We start from the raw sequence: 12,326 nt of genomic DNA, 5'->3' as shown, positions 1-12,326 counted from the left end.
TTTTAATTCTTGTTAGCAGAACCATCGACTGTACCAAGAAAAACAGAAAGCGACATATTTCGCACATGTTATCTAAATATTTTATTGTACAATAGCGTGACTGGAAGTATTCCAGGCATACAGAATTGTCAATTTTCATGATTATTGAGAAATTAAAGTATGGCATGTACTTTGTATAAAAATGTATTTTGTGTAACTTTAAATCTGTAAAACTCTTCATCTAACAAAACCTAAAAAGATCCTTTGGAAATTCATATTTTTGCTTCATCAATGTTGAATCATATGTGGAAATCACTGTGGAAATCTTAAGCTTAAAAAAAATATAAAATTATAGTAAGCACTTTAAAAAATGAAATTATATATATATGGGCTGGAATCCAGTTGGCCTGTTATGTCCCCAGTTTTGCAAGTACTTATATCTTTTAAATATATCTCATAGGAAGCACCTGATGCCTCCTTGTGTGAGCATACATATGTTAGAGTCTCTCTGCTCTAGCCTCCTCTTCACCCCACAAGCACCCTTTGACCGGCTCTGTGCTCCTGCTTTCTCAAGGCTGCCTTTCTGAGAATGTGCATGAAATAGGATATGCAGAAGAGGGAAGGGCTTGTATTGTGTTGTTGGGGGTGGGTGAGTGGAGGGCAGAGTGGAAAGTCTTGCATGCCACTGAATGAGGGCTGTTACCAGTGTTGCCCTGTGTGTGAGATAGCTGTCAGGCAGCTCCTGCAGCAGGGACCCCACTGCTGACAGAAGAGAAGGAAACATACATGTGTCAGCTTGACTCATCCTCCTATCCACCATTGCCTCTTTCCTTCTTTTCTTTAGCTTCTTACTCAGGAGGATACAAGTAGAAATATGTCCTTGACATCAATGACTTTACCATAAATTGATGAAGTAGACTGGATCCACCAAAAATACATTGGTGGAGTTTTTTTACTATGCCAGTGTTATATTAATGTTTTCACCCATGAAAAACTATCTCTTTCCTTCCTGCACTCTTTAGAAGCTCAATAAAGAGGCAGAAGGGAAAATGCAGATATCTCATTTGTGGGAAACACTGGAACAGAATAACACTCAAGTAGAGCAGAGATTTATGTATTCAACTACATTAGGAACTATATCAGGTTTATCTGTAAAAAGAGTGCTATGTGGGAGAGAGAAAGAAAGATTTGGTTTTTATATTATAGATTTAAGGTTCTATTTTGAAGAGCTTCCCCAGGAGTAAGTGTGTAATAGATTGCTCACAGTTCTGCAGAAGTGCTTTATTTACTGCTCTGAGTGTGCTGGAAAAATGCACTCATTCTCTGGTCTCTCAGAATCTAAAACTGACCTTCTCTAGAACTTGTTCCTAAGGGACTTCTGGAGTGCTGTCCCTAGTTTGATTGAAGCAGAACAAGTCCCTTTTATTCTGTAAATCTGTTTTCTGCAAACTCAAAACAGGTGTTTTAAATATAAAGTATTAGACAACATGCAGTCAGTTTGTATAGTTAAAGTATGCAACCATAGCAGAAATACATATCTGACTAGGTTGTTTTATCAACCTTATTTTGAGGTTACAAAAATTATGTTTGAAAAGCCTAGTAAAATAAATTCTGTCACCTAAGACAAGCATATGGTTTTTGTTAAAATAGTTCAATGTGCTTAAAGGGAAATTTATTAGAATTGTGTGTTTATATTGAATTGGTCTGTTTTGTGGGAGAAGAGGTGGGAATAATAAAAAATCCATAATAAATATGATAAATGGCTTTCATGTTGAAGCCAAGTCTTTTCAGATTCTGAGAAAAGAAAGGTGTGTTTTTTAAACATTTATTTCAGCCATTACATGACTCCTTGGAGGATCCTAATACTTACAAAGAAAGTGCTAAATCGTTCAGTGAAAAAAAGAATTCATTTTTCAACTGATTTGAAAAAAATCCTACTTTCAAGGAGGTGTGAAATAACACTGAAGCTATTATTCTTAAGTGTTCTGGAAATGAAATTTGCAGTAAGGAAGGACTATAGGGCAGAACAAAATATAATCTAAAAAGTTGTTTATAATAATTGTAGGTTGGTTAGGGTTAGAATCCAAATGTAACATGATGCATCTCATTGTTTTTAACTGATGAAGACATTAAGGGTGTATGGAGTATGGCTTGTTGTTACTGTTTTTGTGGTATTGTAGTGAAATGTTTAATCTATTGTGGCTGTTTAAGTGTGTGGATTCCTTCCCGCAAGCATTGCAGCAGTCAAGAGGTTAATTGCAACAAGCCCTGATTGATTACTATAAGGGCAAAGGACTAAGACTTCTGTTTGTGTACTACCTGACAGGAAGATATGTCACAGACTGTGGAATGCAGGGAGGCGCTTCAGTTCACTGATAATGGACTCTGAGAGAGACGGAGAAAACTCCATGATTTGATCTTGCGGAGGCAAGATGTGTCCAGACAGCTTTGGTTATTAGCATTGTAAATATTAGTGTAAATAAAGTCTTTAGTGCTGCTGGGTTCAGCAGATAAGATCGACTGTTGCTGTAGTTCTTGTCAGTGCCAGTTTCGCCATTGCAAAGTGGTCTGACGGATGAGGAGGTGGGACCTGACTCATCAATCAGTCAGGACACTGGTTCCCTGACACTTGCTGCAGCTTTATCTTTTCTCCCTCTCACTGATGCTCACAAATGAAACATTTTGTCTCCTTTATTAGGGGCGGTATATGTCACCCAGTCTTTGGAAAAGAGAGATTTTAGAAAAGTCTTGTAGAATACATGGATAATTCTCACAAACTGAATGTTTCACAACTTTTCTTTGGAGGCTAATTACTGTGTGCACAACTTTAGACATAATTCTGAACTGCAGTTTTTTAGAAATGAAGGTGAACACTTCTGGTGTCTTTTCTGGCTGTGCCAGAGTGAGGAGATTATGAGTTTGAAACTTGTCTCCTTGAAATAAAGCTAAACCATTATTCAACATTGTGGTGGATTAGGGCCTGTATTTAAGAGCACAGTAGTTCTCTTGCTCCTTAGTATAAAAGGGAAATGTTCCCTCAGCCAAACACAACTTTTGATTTTGCCTTTCAGGTCTAAAGAAAAAATAGAAGGTGTGGAAGTTAACAAAGAAAAGAAAAAAGAGAAAGAGGACAAAGAAGAAGAAAAGGATAAAGATGTAAACGTATGTCAGATACCATTGTAATGCTTAACTGTTGACTGAGAAACATAATTCACTGTTTTGAAATCTGTGTGTAGTTTACTTGATTTTTTTATGAAGATTCGCATATTCATCTGTTAAAATTGTGCTTTTTTTTGGGCAGAACTAAACAAAATAATTCAATGCTGGGCTTCCCAAGTAGGATATAAATTGCAAAGTGAGTTTTCAGTAGTTAACTATTGGTGCTGTAACCAGAAAACATAGCAGTGTCCAGCCTTTTTTTGCAGATGCCCAAAGAAAGAGACCCCAACATGCATGGCTTTATTTTCTTTGGTAGTCAGGAGGGAAAGTAATAGTCCTAACACATTACAGGCAGTCCCTGCCTTACAAATGACTCACAGTTAAGAACAGGGGTGAAACAACAGGAAGTGAGAGAAATCTAGCCCTCGGAAAGAGTTATTATATGAAAAAGATGTGTCCACTGAAGCTTTATTGCCAATTCTTATTTCCACAACAAGCCAAATTTTTCAAAATCCAGTTATAGGGACCGAGAATGAAGTGAAATCCTCTGAACAGGGACATAGACAGCAAAGCAAACACTGCAGGGGTGTTAACCCTTCCCTATGGTACCCAAAGCTTAAAAAATAATTTTTGGCTGGAGTTACACTTTAAGAATGTACCTTTTGCCACTTACAAACAAATTCAAGTTAAGGACAAACCTACATAACTTAGCTTGTTTGTAACTTGGGGACTGCCTATATATGCCAGATGTGTGTAGTAATCTTGTTCTGGTGTACTTAACTTTCATGATAAAAAGCTGGCTCTGCAACTGACTTTTGACAAAAGTTATATTTGAATGCTTTCCTTCTCATAGAATTTTGATCAGAACAAGCTAGAAGAGGAAATGAGAAAACGAAAAGAGAGAGTAGAGAAGTGGAGAGAAGAACAGCGCAAGAAAGCCATGGAAAATGTAGGAGAACTGAAGAAAGAAATCGAAGAGATGAAACAAGGGAAGAAGTGGAGCTTAGAAGATGATGATGGTATGGACTTCTGTTTAATTTGATGTGGGTCTTTTTTAATGGATGCTAGAAAGGGTTGGAAGACTTGGCTTTCTAGAGATGTATTTTAAGTGAGTGATTTAGTAGAAACATTTGGCAGTTTGCTATGCTTGGCTGTGTGTTGTTTTAGAAAGTAGATAGAGAGAGGAGGGTTGTGCTTAAAGCACTAGAAAAACTTCTGAACTATAGAAAGTTGTAAAAATCCCAAATGTGTTAGCAATACTTTAAAAGCAAGACCAAATAAATAAAATGTATTTAGAAGTGAGCGTCTCAGTTTTATTAATGTGATTATGTAGAAAGACCTTGGTCAATGTTTTTTTTAATGTGCCCACAGCACATTCCAGAATGTTTAAAACTTAAAAGTTTTCTGTTTCAATTAGATGATGATGAAGAAACAGCAGAAGGAGAAAAGGAAGGTAATGAGATTGAAGATGAAGAATTAGATCCATTAGATGCATATATGGAAGAAGTAAAAGAAGAGGTGAAAAAATTTAATATGCGAAGTGTCAAAGGAGGTGGAAGTGAAAAGGTAAATCACTTTTTAAGTTTCAGTTTAGGTTTTAAATTAAAACTTTACATTAATTCTGCAAAACCTTGGTGTGAAATTACTATCATATAGAGCTGTGTAGACTGCTGATTCATAGTATTGTTTAAATTGTAATACACAAAACTTAAGTGTTGTTAAATTTTAACAATTGTGATAATCTCTTTTTAAAGAAATCTGGCCCAACAGTTACTAAAGTTGTTACTGTGGTGAAAACCAAAAAAGCATCTCCGGAGACAGAAAAGAAGAAAGGAGAACTCATGGTGAATGACCAAGATGCAATGGAGGTAATTAAGATGCATTAATTTTTTAATTTTACCAACTGAAGTTCTACTTGAAAATATCACATACTAGAAAATACTTTAGTTATGGGAGATACTCATCATTTTGTTTGAATGACTACTCTGTGCATATAATAAAAATGTTTTAAAATTAAGTGTAATTTGTATATGGTGTATTTTATAGCACATTTTATATAGATTCATATTTTTCAATATGTGAAAAAGTAAGAAAAGGAATGTTACATAGTTTAGTAATATAGTCAGTTGTGCTGCAAACTGTATGGAAAGAGGATGTTGTAACCTTCAGACTTTCTAGATTTTTTTTTTGCATTAACTCCCATTACCTCTCACTCTGGGGCTGATGGAAGTTTCAGTCCAATCTGAAGAGCATTAGTTGGGGGAAAATGGTATAATGCCACAACCTTTATTAATGTTCTCCTGCAGAACCAGCATGTGTCTGCTGAAAGCGAAGCAAAGATACAGACCACATTAAAGCTTAAGATGCTTAGTTGTTAATACTGATTGATTGTAATTCCTAGTCTAGTCTTCAAAGTGAGATAAATGTGTTCAATAGAAGGCTGATTCTTTCTGAGGATTATATCCAATAAACACTGAATGTTGGGAATTTGTAATTGAACAGTATTCCTCTGAAGAGGAAGAAGTTGATCTCCAGACTGCGTTGACTGGATACCAAACCAAACACAGGAAATTGCTGGAACCAGTGGATCATGGAAAGATTGAATATGAAACATACAGGAAGAACTTCTATGTTGAAGTTCCAGAACTCGCTAAAATGACCCAAGAAGGTAATATGAAATGCAGTCTCAAAGACACTGAATTGACACCAGTGAATTAGATTCTTATAGCAGAGATCTTCTTAGGGAATCTCGCATTTGTAGAAAGGGGCAGGGAGGCGGTTTTCTCTAGTTTTTGCTTCTGCATGTGCCTACGCTCTCATCTAGTTTGTAGCATGAGAAAACACTTCGGAATACCATGGGATGTTGTGCAGAAGTCTTCATGTCCTTTGTGGAGCAGTTGTCACTAAATTGGCTGTAGATTTGCAAAGGAAGGTGTCTTTCTCCCATAGGTCAAGTATTTTGCATTGAAGCTAATGTCTTTGCAATATTTTCTGAATCTGGATCTACACTGCTCTATATCCCAGGATCTGATCCCAGATTATCTGCTTTGAACTGGATTATATGAGTCTACACTGCCAGATAATCTGGGATAAACAGATAATCTGAGATCAGATCCTGGGATATAGGGCAGTGTGGATCCAGCCTGAATTTCTTCTTTGATATACAGTACCACACTGTTTTGGAGGCTGCTCTAGATAAACTGTTTTCAAGGAACAAGAGTGGGCTCGTAGCATCAAGAGATTAAGAATACTCTAGAGGGTTTCTTATTTCCTACTACCGATCTCTGTGAATGTACATTATATTCTAAATAGTCACTGTTGTAATGTAGAAAGGTTATTAAATCTTAATACTCTTTTCAGGAAACAAACTTCTGCAATAGTCACTCATGCCCCATTTATAGAGAACACATAACAAGATTGCAGCTACTAATGTGGAGAAGTTATTTGCTTACTAATTAATGTTTTGTGTTTCAGAGGTGACTTCATATAGGTTGGAAATGGAAGGGATTACTGTCAAGGGTAAAGGATGTCCCAAGCCAATAAAAACCTGGGTGCAGTGTGGGATATCCATGAAAATCTTGAATTCCCTGAAGAAGTAAGTGAACAATATATGAAAATCCCACTTGCATGAAGGGTTGGGCTGTTACCTTATTTATTGACACATAAATGTTACTATAGGACAGCCGGTTAGAATGTACAAGAAATTCCCCAGAAACCATATAATTCAGGATTAAATGGTAGCTGCTGGGAACATTGGCTGGAAACCTATTTATTCCTTTTATGGTATCATTTTATAGTACCATTTAAATATTTGCATAAGTAGTTGTGCTTTCTCAGAGGTTGCAGAAGTGCGGTTTGCAAACAGACATGCCTCTCTATCTCTTGGTAGGGAGGAAATTAATTGATGTACAGCAGATGAGCTCATATGTGGAATATATATATTTATGCTGTACAGAATTTCTGTAGGGTCTTGGTTGGATTCTACTTTATCATTGGTTTACTAATTATAGAAATGTTGAGCTATGTTTTCCACTGTATTTAATATTAAGGCTGTATAAGTAGTACATTCAGAAATGCAGTAATGTGTCATGTTCTTGAGATACTTTCTATTTTGATTCCTTTAAGGCATGGATATGAAAAGCCCACTCCTATCCAAGCTCAGGCTATACCTGCTATTATGAATGGACGTGATTTAATTGGCATTGCTAAAACTGGAAGTGGAAAGACAATTGCTTTTCTGTTGCCCATGTTCAGACACATCATGGATCAAAGACCATTAGAAGAAGGAGAAGGTCCAATAGGTACAGAGGACATCAATCACAATATGTATTTTAATGACGTGATCTTCCAGTGTGCAGATTAATTTTAGTGAATAAAAGTTGAATGGAAAATGAACTGTCAGAAAGGAGGTATGCAACCTCTTCTAGCCTCTAAGGCAGATCTGCATAACCTGCGGCCCTCCAGTTGTTTTAGCCTCCCAGAACTCCTAGCCATCTTGTCCAGTGACCAGGAATTCTGCGAGTTGGAGGTGAAAAAAGCTAGAGGGCTGCAGATTTTGCAGGCCTACTCTAGGGCAACAAGCTATTTTGAGGGTTGCAAATTCATACATGCAGAGTTGTCTGTATACCATGCAGAGACCACTCTTTCCAGTGAGGAAAGAGCCATTTTTAATGACAATCTTTAACAATCCTGACACATGTGGTGTGGTGTCATTATCTTACAGATTTCTTTTATGAAGGGAAATGTTACTGTTTATGCAGTTTAAGCATAGCTAGTAGAGAAATGGTTGCACTGAAACTTCCATTGTGGTTTCCTTCTGCCTGTTTTAGGGACAATAGCTGTGTGATTACAATTCCAGTTTTTGTTCGTTTCAGCCGTCATTATGACTCCAACTCGAGAATTGGCATTGCAGATTACGAAGGAGTGCAAGAAGTTCTCCAAGACCCTTGGAGTTAGAGTTGTGTGTGTTTATGGAGGAACAGGGATAAGTGAACAGGTATATAACAAGACTCTTTCATCTCCTTCCCCTTTTCTTGGCTTATGCTGCTACCAGTGTACCAATAGTTTGGAAGTCTTTTCTTTAGGTTTTACTTACCATTTTGTTTGTTCAATTTGTATGGCCCCGTTTCTGTTTCCGTCTGCTGCATATGGAAATGGGCATCCATACAAATGGGCTTTTCTATCCAAGGTCCGAAAAAAACAAAGATTTTTGGTCCTCAGGCAGCAAAGCGCCAGGCCCTGCGAGCTGGGCCTTTGAGCCATCGAGCGCACAATAGCTTGTAGGCCCAACTCGCAAGGCCTACAATCGAGCTCCGAGTGCTTGATGCTCGTAGGGCCTGCCTGCAGAGGGTCCACAGTCAAGCGCTCGGCGCTTGTAGGCCCGGCAGGTAGGGCCTACAAGCATTGAGCGCCTGGCGCTTGGCTGTAGGCCCTGCGCCGAAAATGAGCCGACCAAACGTCTACCGTTCCCCTCTGCCTTTTGTTTCACTGTTTCTTTTGTTTCCGTTGGGTTGTGCCATTCCAAGCAATCCAAATGGACAGAACGGTACAAAACCACAAAGCAACAGATGAAACAGGATTCGGGGCCTACTCTAGTAACCATAGCTTCTGATGATTAGACTGTTAGGTTTCTTTTTGCTCAAAAAGTCCATAAATGGTTTCCAATCTTCCCTTCCAATTTTTTATTTAATTGATTTATATCCCACCTTTCTTCTATCACGAAATCCAAGGCAGTGTACAAAAAGCCTCTTCAATTAGCTTATAATTTAAAACTCATGTAAGTTTGACAGTTTGGACTGGCTCAGCAATTTTAACATCCTGTTCTTCTATTGGCAGTGCTTCTGTCCAACTCGTGTCTCTATTTTGAAAATGTTTTTGTACACCTTTTAATTACACTGTTATCATTTTTACACAGTTTATCTGAAGAGAATCTCCATAGGAAACTATTTTTCCTTCTACACAGCACTTTCTGGAAGTAGCTTCCTTTTCCCTATGTGCAGTGCAGAAAGGAATCCGCTGCCAGGAGAAAAACAGTGCTCTCCCGCAGATCCCAGGCTTTCAGGGACAGAGGAGGGAGGAGGCAGCAGGCTTGGGCTGCACAGAGTGGCTCTGAAAGCTGTATTCAGCCGCAGGGTCTCCAGTTTTCTAATCATAATACAGAGGAAAGATAAAGCAAAATGGAGAATTTTTGGTTGACATCTATTTACCACTGTGTGTGTATAGTAATTGTTATTAAAATATTTTTTACTGATGTTATAAAATCTTTAGTAATTACCTCTGCTTTTTTTTATTCACTTAGATTGCTGAGTTGAAAAGGGGTGCGGAAATAATTGTATGCACACCTGGCCGTATGATTGATATGCTAGCAGCTAATAATGGTAAGAAGAGAATTCTTTGATTTTAAATTAACATGACAGCTCTGCTTTTAATTGCTTACAGAATTCCAAATATCTATTGAAGCTGTGATATCTAATGCTGTCCATAGTCATTAAAATGGCTCAGTTCTTTGTGTTTGGATATAGATTTTAAAAATGTTTAATGGACAATAACTCTTGGAGAATTTGTTAGAATAAATACATCCATTTTGAATTTATACCTGAATCGGCTTATTTAGACTAACTTTTATTTCTTTCACGTATGTTAAAGTTATATGGTTTAATTGGTGCTTGATGATGTTTATTTGATGTAATGATTTGTTCTTTTTTTCTGAAGAAATTTAGCTTTCTTTTTCTAAATTAAGGTGAAGGGTTTTTTAAAAATATATAAACATGTTTCGTAACTAGGAATAAATAAGCTTAACTAAGATATTGCAGCTTTAAAATGCTTTTTACTACCATGTTGCATGGTTCTCAAAGTGCTTGATAATTTATTTAAATGTTGCACTTCAAAACGTCTACTAAACTGTTGACATTTAACTTCTGTGGAAAAAGTCCCTTCAAGAATTGTAGAACTGGGCTTCCAAGACTAAGGCATCAAAGGTAGGTGCATCAATGCTGTTCCCAAATAATGTTCAGTTTTAGAAGCCGAATAAGTATTGGAAATGTTTCCAATTTAAAATATTTGAATTTTTGGATATTTACATGGTGTATGTGTAGTTAGATCTAGAGAAGAAAAACTTCATTGTATTCATTTTGAATTAGTAACTTTAAAAAGATCATTAAAGCAATATTTCCTCATGCTGATTTAGGTCCCCTTACTTGACGATAACAACTCTTTTGATGGTTCTAGTCAAGTCTCTCTCAATCCAGCTTCCAACTAATAGCCTCAGTAACTTACCATATATTCAATGAGTGGAAAGGATGTGATCTGTCCCTTAGAGTAAAGAATTAGAGCATAACCTAGAAGGAAACTGGGGCAGAATACATCATGTTCATAAATGCAGCTGAAAGCATTGCCTACTTCATTAGCCTGCACAGCATATCCCTAAACTTCCCATAAGGTTTCTGTTGCTCTCAGCGTTAATGGAAGGTGGAGAAGGTTTGGTTTCTGCCCCTTTCTACTCCTGTTAAGAGGACAGGGACACAGATAATAGTTTCTCCATTTGAAAAGTTCCCCTAAGCTTTCTTTTATAGTACCGTATTTCTTCAGTTCTGAGACACACTTTTACTCCTATATAAACATTTCTAAAAATGGGGTGGTGGTGGTAATAAAATTAGGGAGCATCTTGCAATTGATGAAATACAATGTTAAATAAATGTAACTGCTTTATAAAAAACACACCTACATGGGATTAGATCTGAATAGGAAGGCAATCTGCCGTATTACAGGGGTGATTTTAGACCCTCCAAATGCTGGAGTGTAGCTCGCATTAGGCCTGATCCACTTTTGAAAATGGTGAAGGATGACAAGAGGACAGTCTGACAACATTAGAAGGTCCTGGCATATAATGTTAGGAGGAGAATGTGATACACTATTGCTTACAGGCAGGGGAGATTCATGGCACACACATTGGGCATCCAGGACATTGTGTAGCCTTGCTTTAATACTGTACTCAGTGCAGTTTCATTTAAGTAGAACATTTTATGCCTGTACCTTTGAAAGATAATCTCCTTTATCTTATAATTTTAGTTTTTTCTTTGAATCTAAACTAGACATGGGCAAATTTCAACCATCCAGGTGTTTTGTATTTCAACTCCCAGAAATCCCAGCCAGTTTACCAGCTGTTAGGAATTGTGGGAAGTGAAGTCCAAAACACCCGGAGGACCAACATTTTCATATGCCTGATCTAGACCATTATATAAAGCAAAATGACATGCTGTTCTAGATGTCAGTGCAGTTGCAGTGGTTGCTTTTAATCTTAAATTATCAATGGTTAAACTTCTTCTGTAAGTGTATAATATGTTTTGTTTACAATACTACTTAGTTTCTGTCAATAATCTTTAATGTGAGACGCTTTACTGTTGAAATCAGACATAGAACTCTTATTATTGCCTTCAGTCTAATTAAAGATTTACTCCATTCTAAATATTTTGAATTATAATCTATTTGGAGACTTTTCTGAAGACTTCAGTTTGAGATTGACCTTTGCTTTCCACACATGCGCTGTAATCTCTAATATGTTTTTTTCTAGGTGGCGCTCACAGATAATGGCTGATGTGGCTCGTTGCTTCACCTCAGTCTTAATTTTATGATGTGTTTTGGTGAGGGCTGTTTTCTAAACTTTACAGGTTCTTCTGGCCCTGTACTGGTATGCAAGAGAAGGGTTTAATAAAGTAATTGGCCTTGTGCATCAGTACACAATTGCCAAATGTGTTTGTCAGAGGAAAAAGAGATAGGGCTGTTTGTGCATTATTTTCCTAAAATAAATACAATTTAAAAGTTTTATTTAGATGCTAGTCAGAGTATGTATCTTTCGTTTACATTTGTTCTTAGAGGGAAAATAGCTGTAGATTTATTTGGGTTTCTCTTTGTGTTTCTCTCTCCTTTCTATAGGTCGGGTGACAAACCTTCGGAGAGTAACGTATGTTGTGCTTGATGAAGCTGACAGAATGTTTGATATGGGCTTTGAGCCTCAGGTGAGAAAGAAAATTTACTAAGCTTGAACACATACGTATTTTGTTTAAAATAATAATTGAAGTAAAATATTGCTTGAGTTCTGTTCTAGTGATGTCACTGCTATTGTTTTGCTCAGCAAAAAGTGCTTCTTAATAAAAAAAACATATTAATTTTTGTATGTGATTTCCAAAAGT

At 37.0% G+C, this 12,326-nt stretch overlaps 1 protein-coding gene across 2 annotated transcripts in view; it reads left to right on the top strand.

Moving 5' to 3' along the window:
• The window catches only part of ddx46 (DEAD-box helicase 46), a 37,083-nt gene that overhangs the window by 5,888 nt on the left and 18,869 nt on the right, over positions 1 to 12,326 (top strand). For both annotated transcript variants that reach the window (XM_008115513.3, XM_008115512.3), the window contains 10 exons: positions 3,051 to 3,141; positions 3,992 to 4,157; positions 4,556 to 4,704; positions 4,893 to 5,006; positions 5,641 to 5,806; positions 6,613 to 6,733; positions 7,264 to 7,439; positions 8,013 to 8,134; positions 9,437 to 9,515; positions 12,070 to 12,152. In XM_008115513.3, coding sequence (XP_008113720.1) covers positions 3,051 to 3,141; positions 3,992 to 4,157; positions 4,556 to 4,704; positions 4,893 to 5,006; positions 5,641 to 5,806; positions 6,613 to 6,733; positions 7,264 to 7,439; positions 8,013 to 8,134; positions 9,437 to 9,515; positions 12,070 to 12,152 — 1,267 coding nt within the window. The remainder of the gene's footprint in view (positions 1 to 3,050; positions 3,142 to 3,991; positions 4,158 to 4,555; positions 4,705 to 4,892; positions 5,007 to 5,640; positions 5,807 to 6,612; positions 6,734 to 7,263; positions 7,440 to 8,012; positions 8,135 to 9,436; positions 9,516 to 12,069; positions 12,153 to 12,326) is intronic.

The sequence above is a fragment of the Anolis carolinensis genome, chromosome 2, assembly GCF_035594765.1.
Source record: "Anolis carolinensis isolate JA03-04 chromosome 2, rAnoCar3.1.pri, whole genome shotgun sequence".
Classification (NCBI taxonomy): Eukaryota; Metazoa; Chordata; class Lepidosauria; order Squamata; family Dactyloidae; genus Anolis; species Anolis carolinensis.
This window is presented reverse-complemented; position numbering and strand designations above follow the sequence as displayed.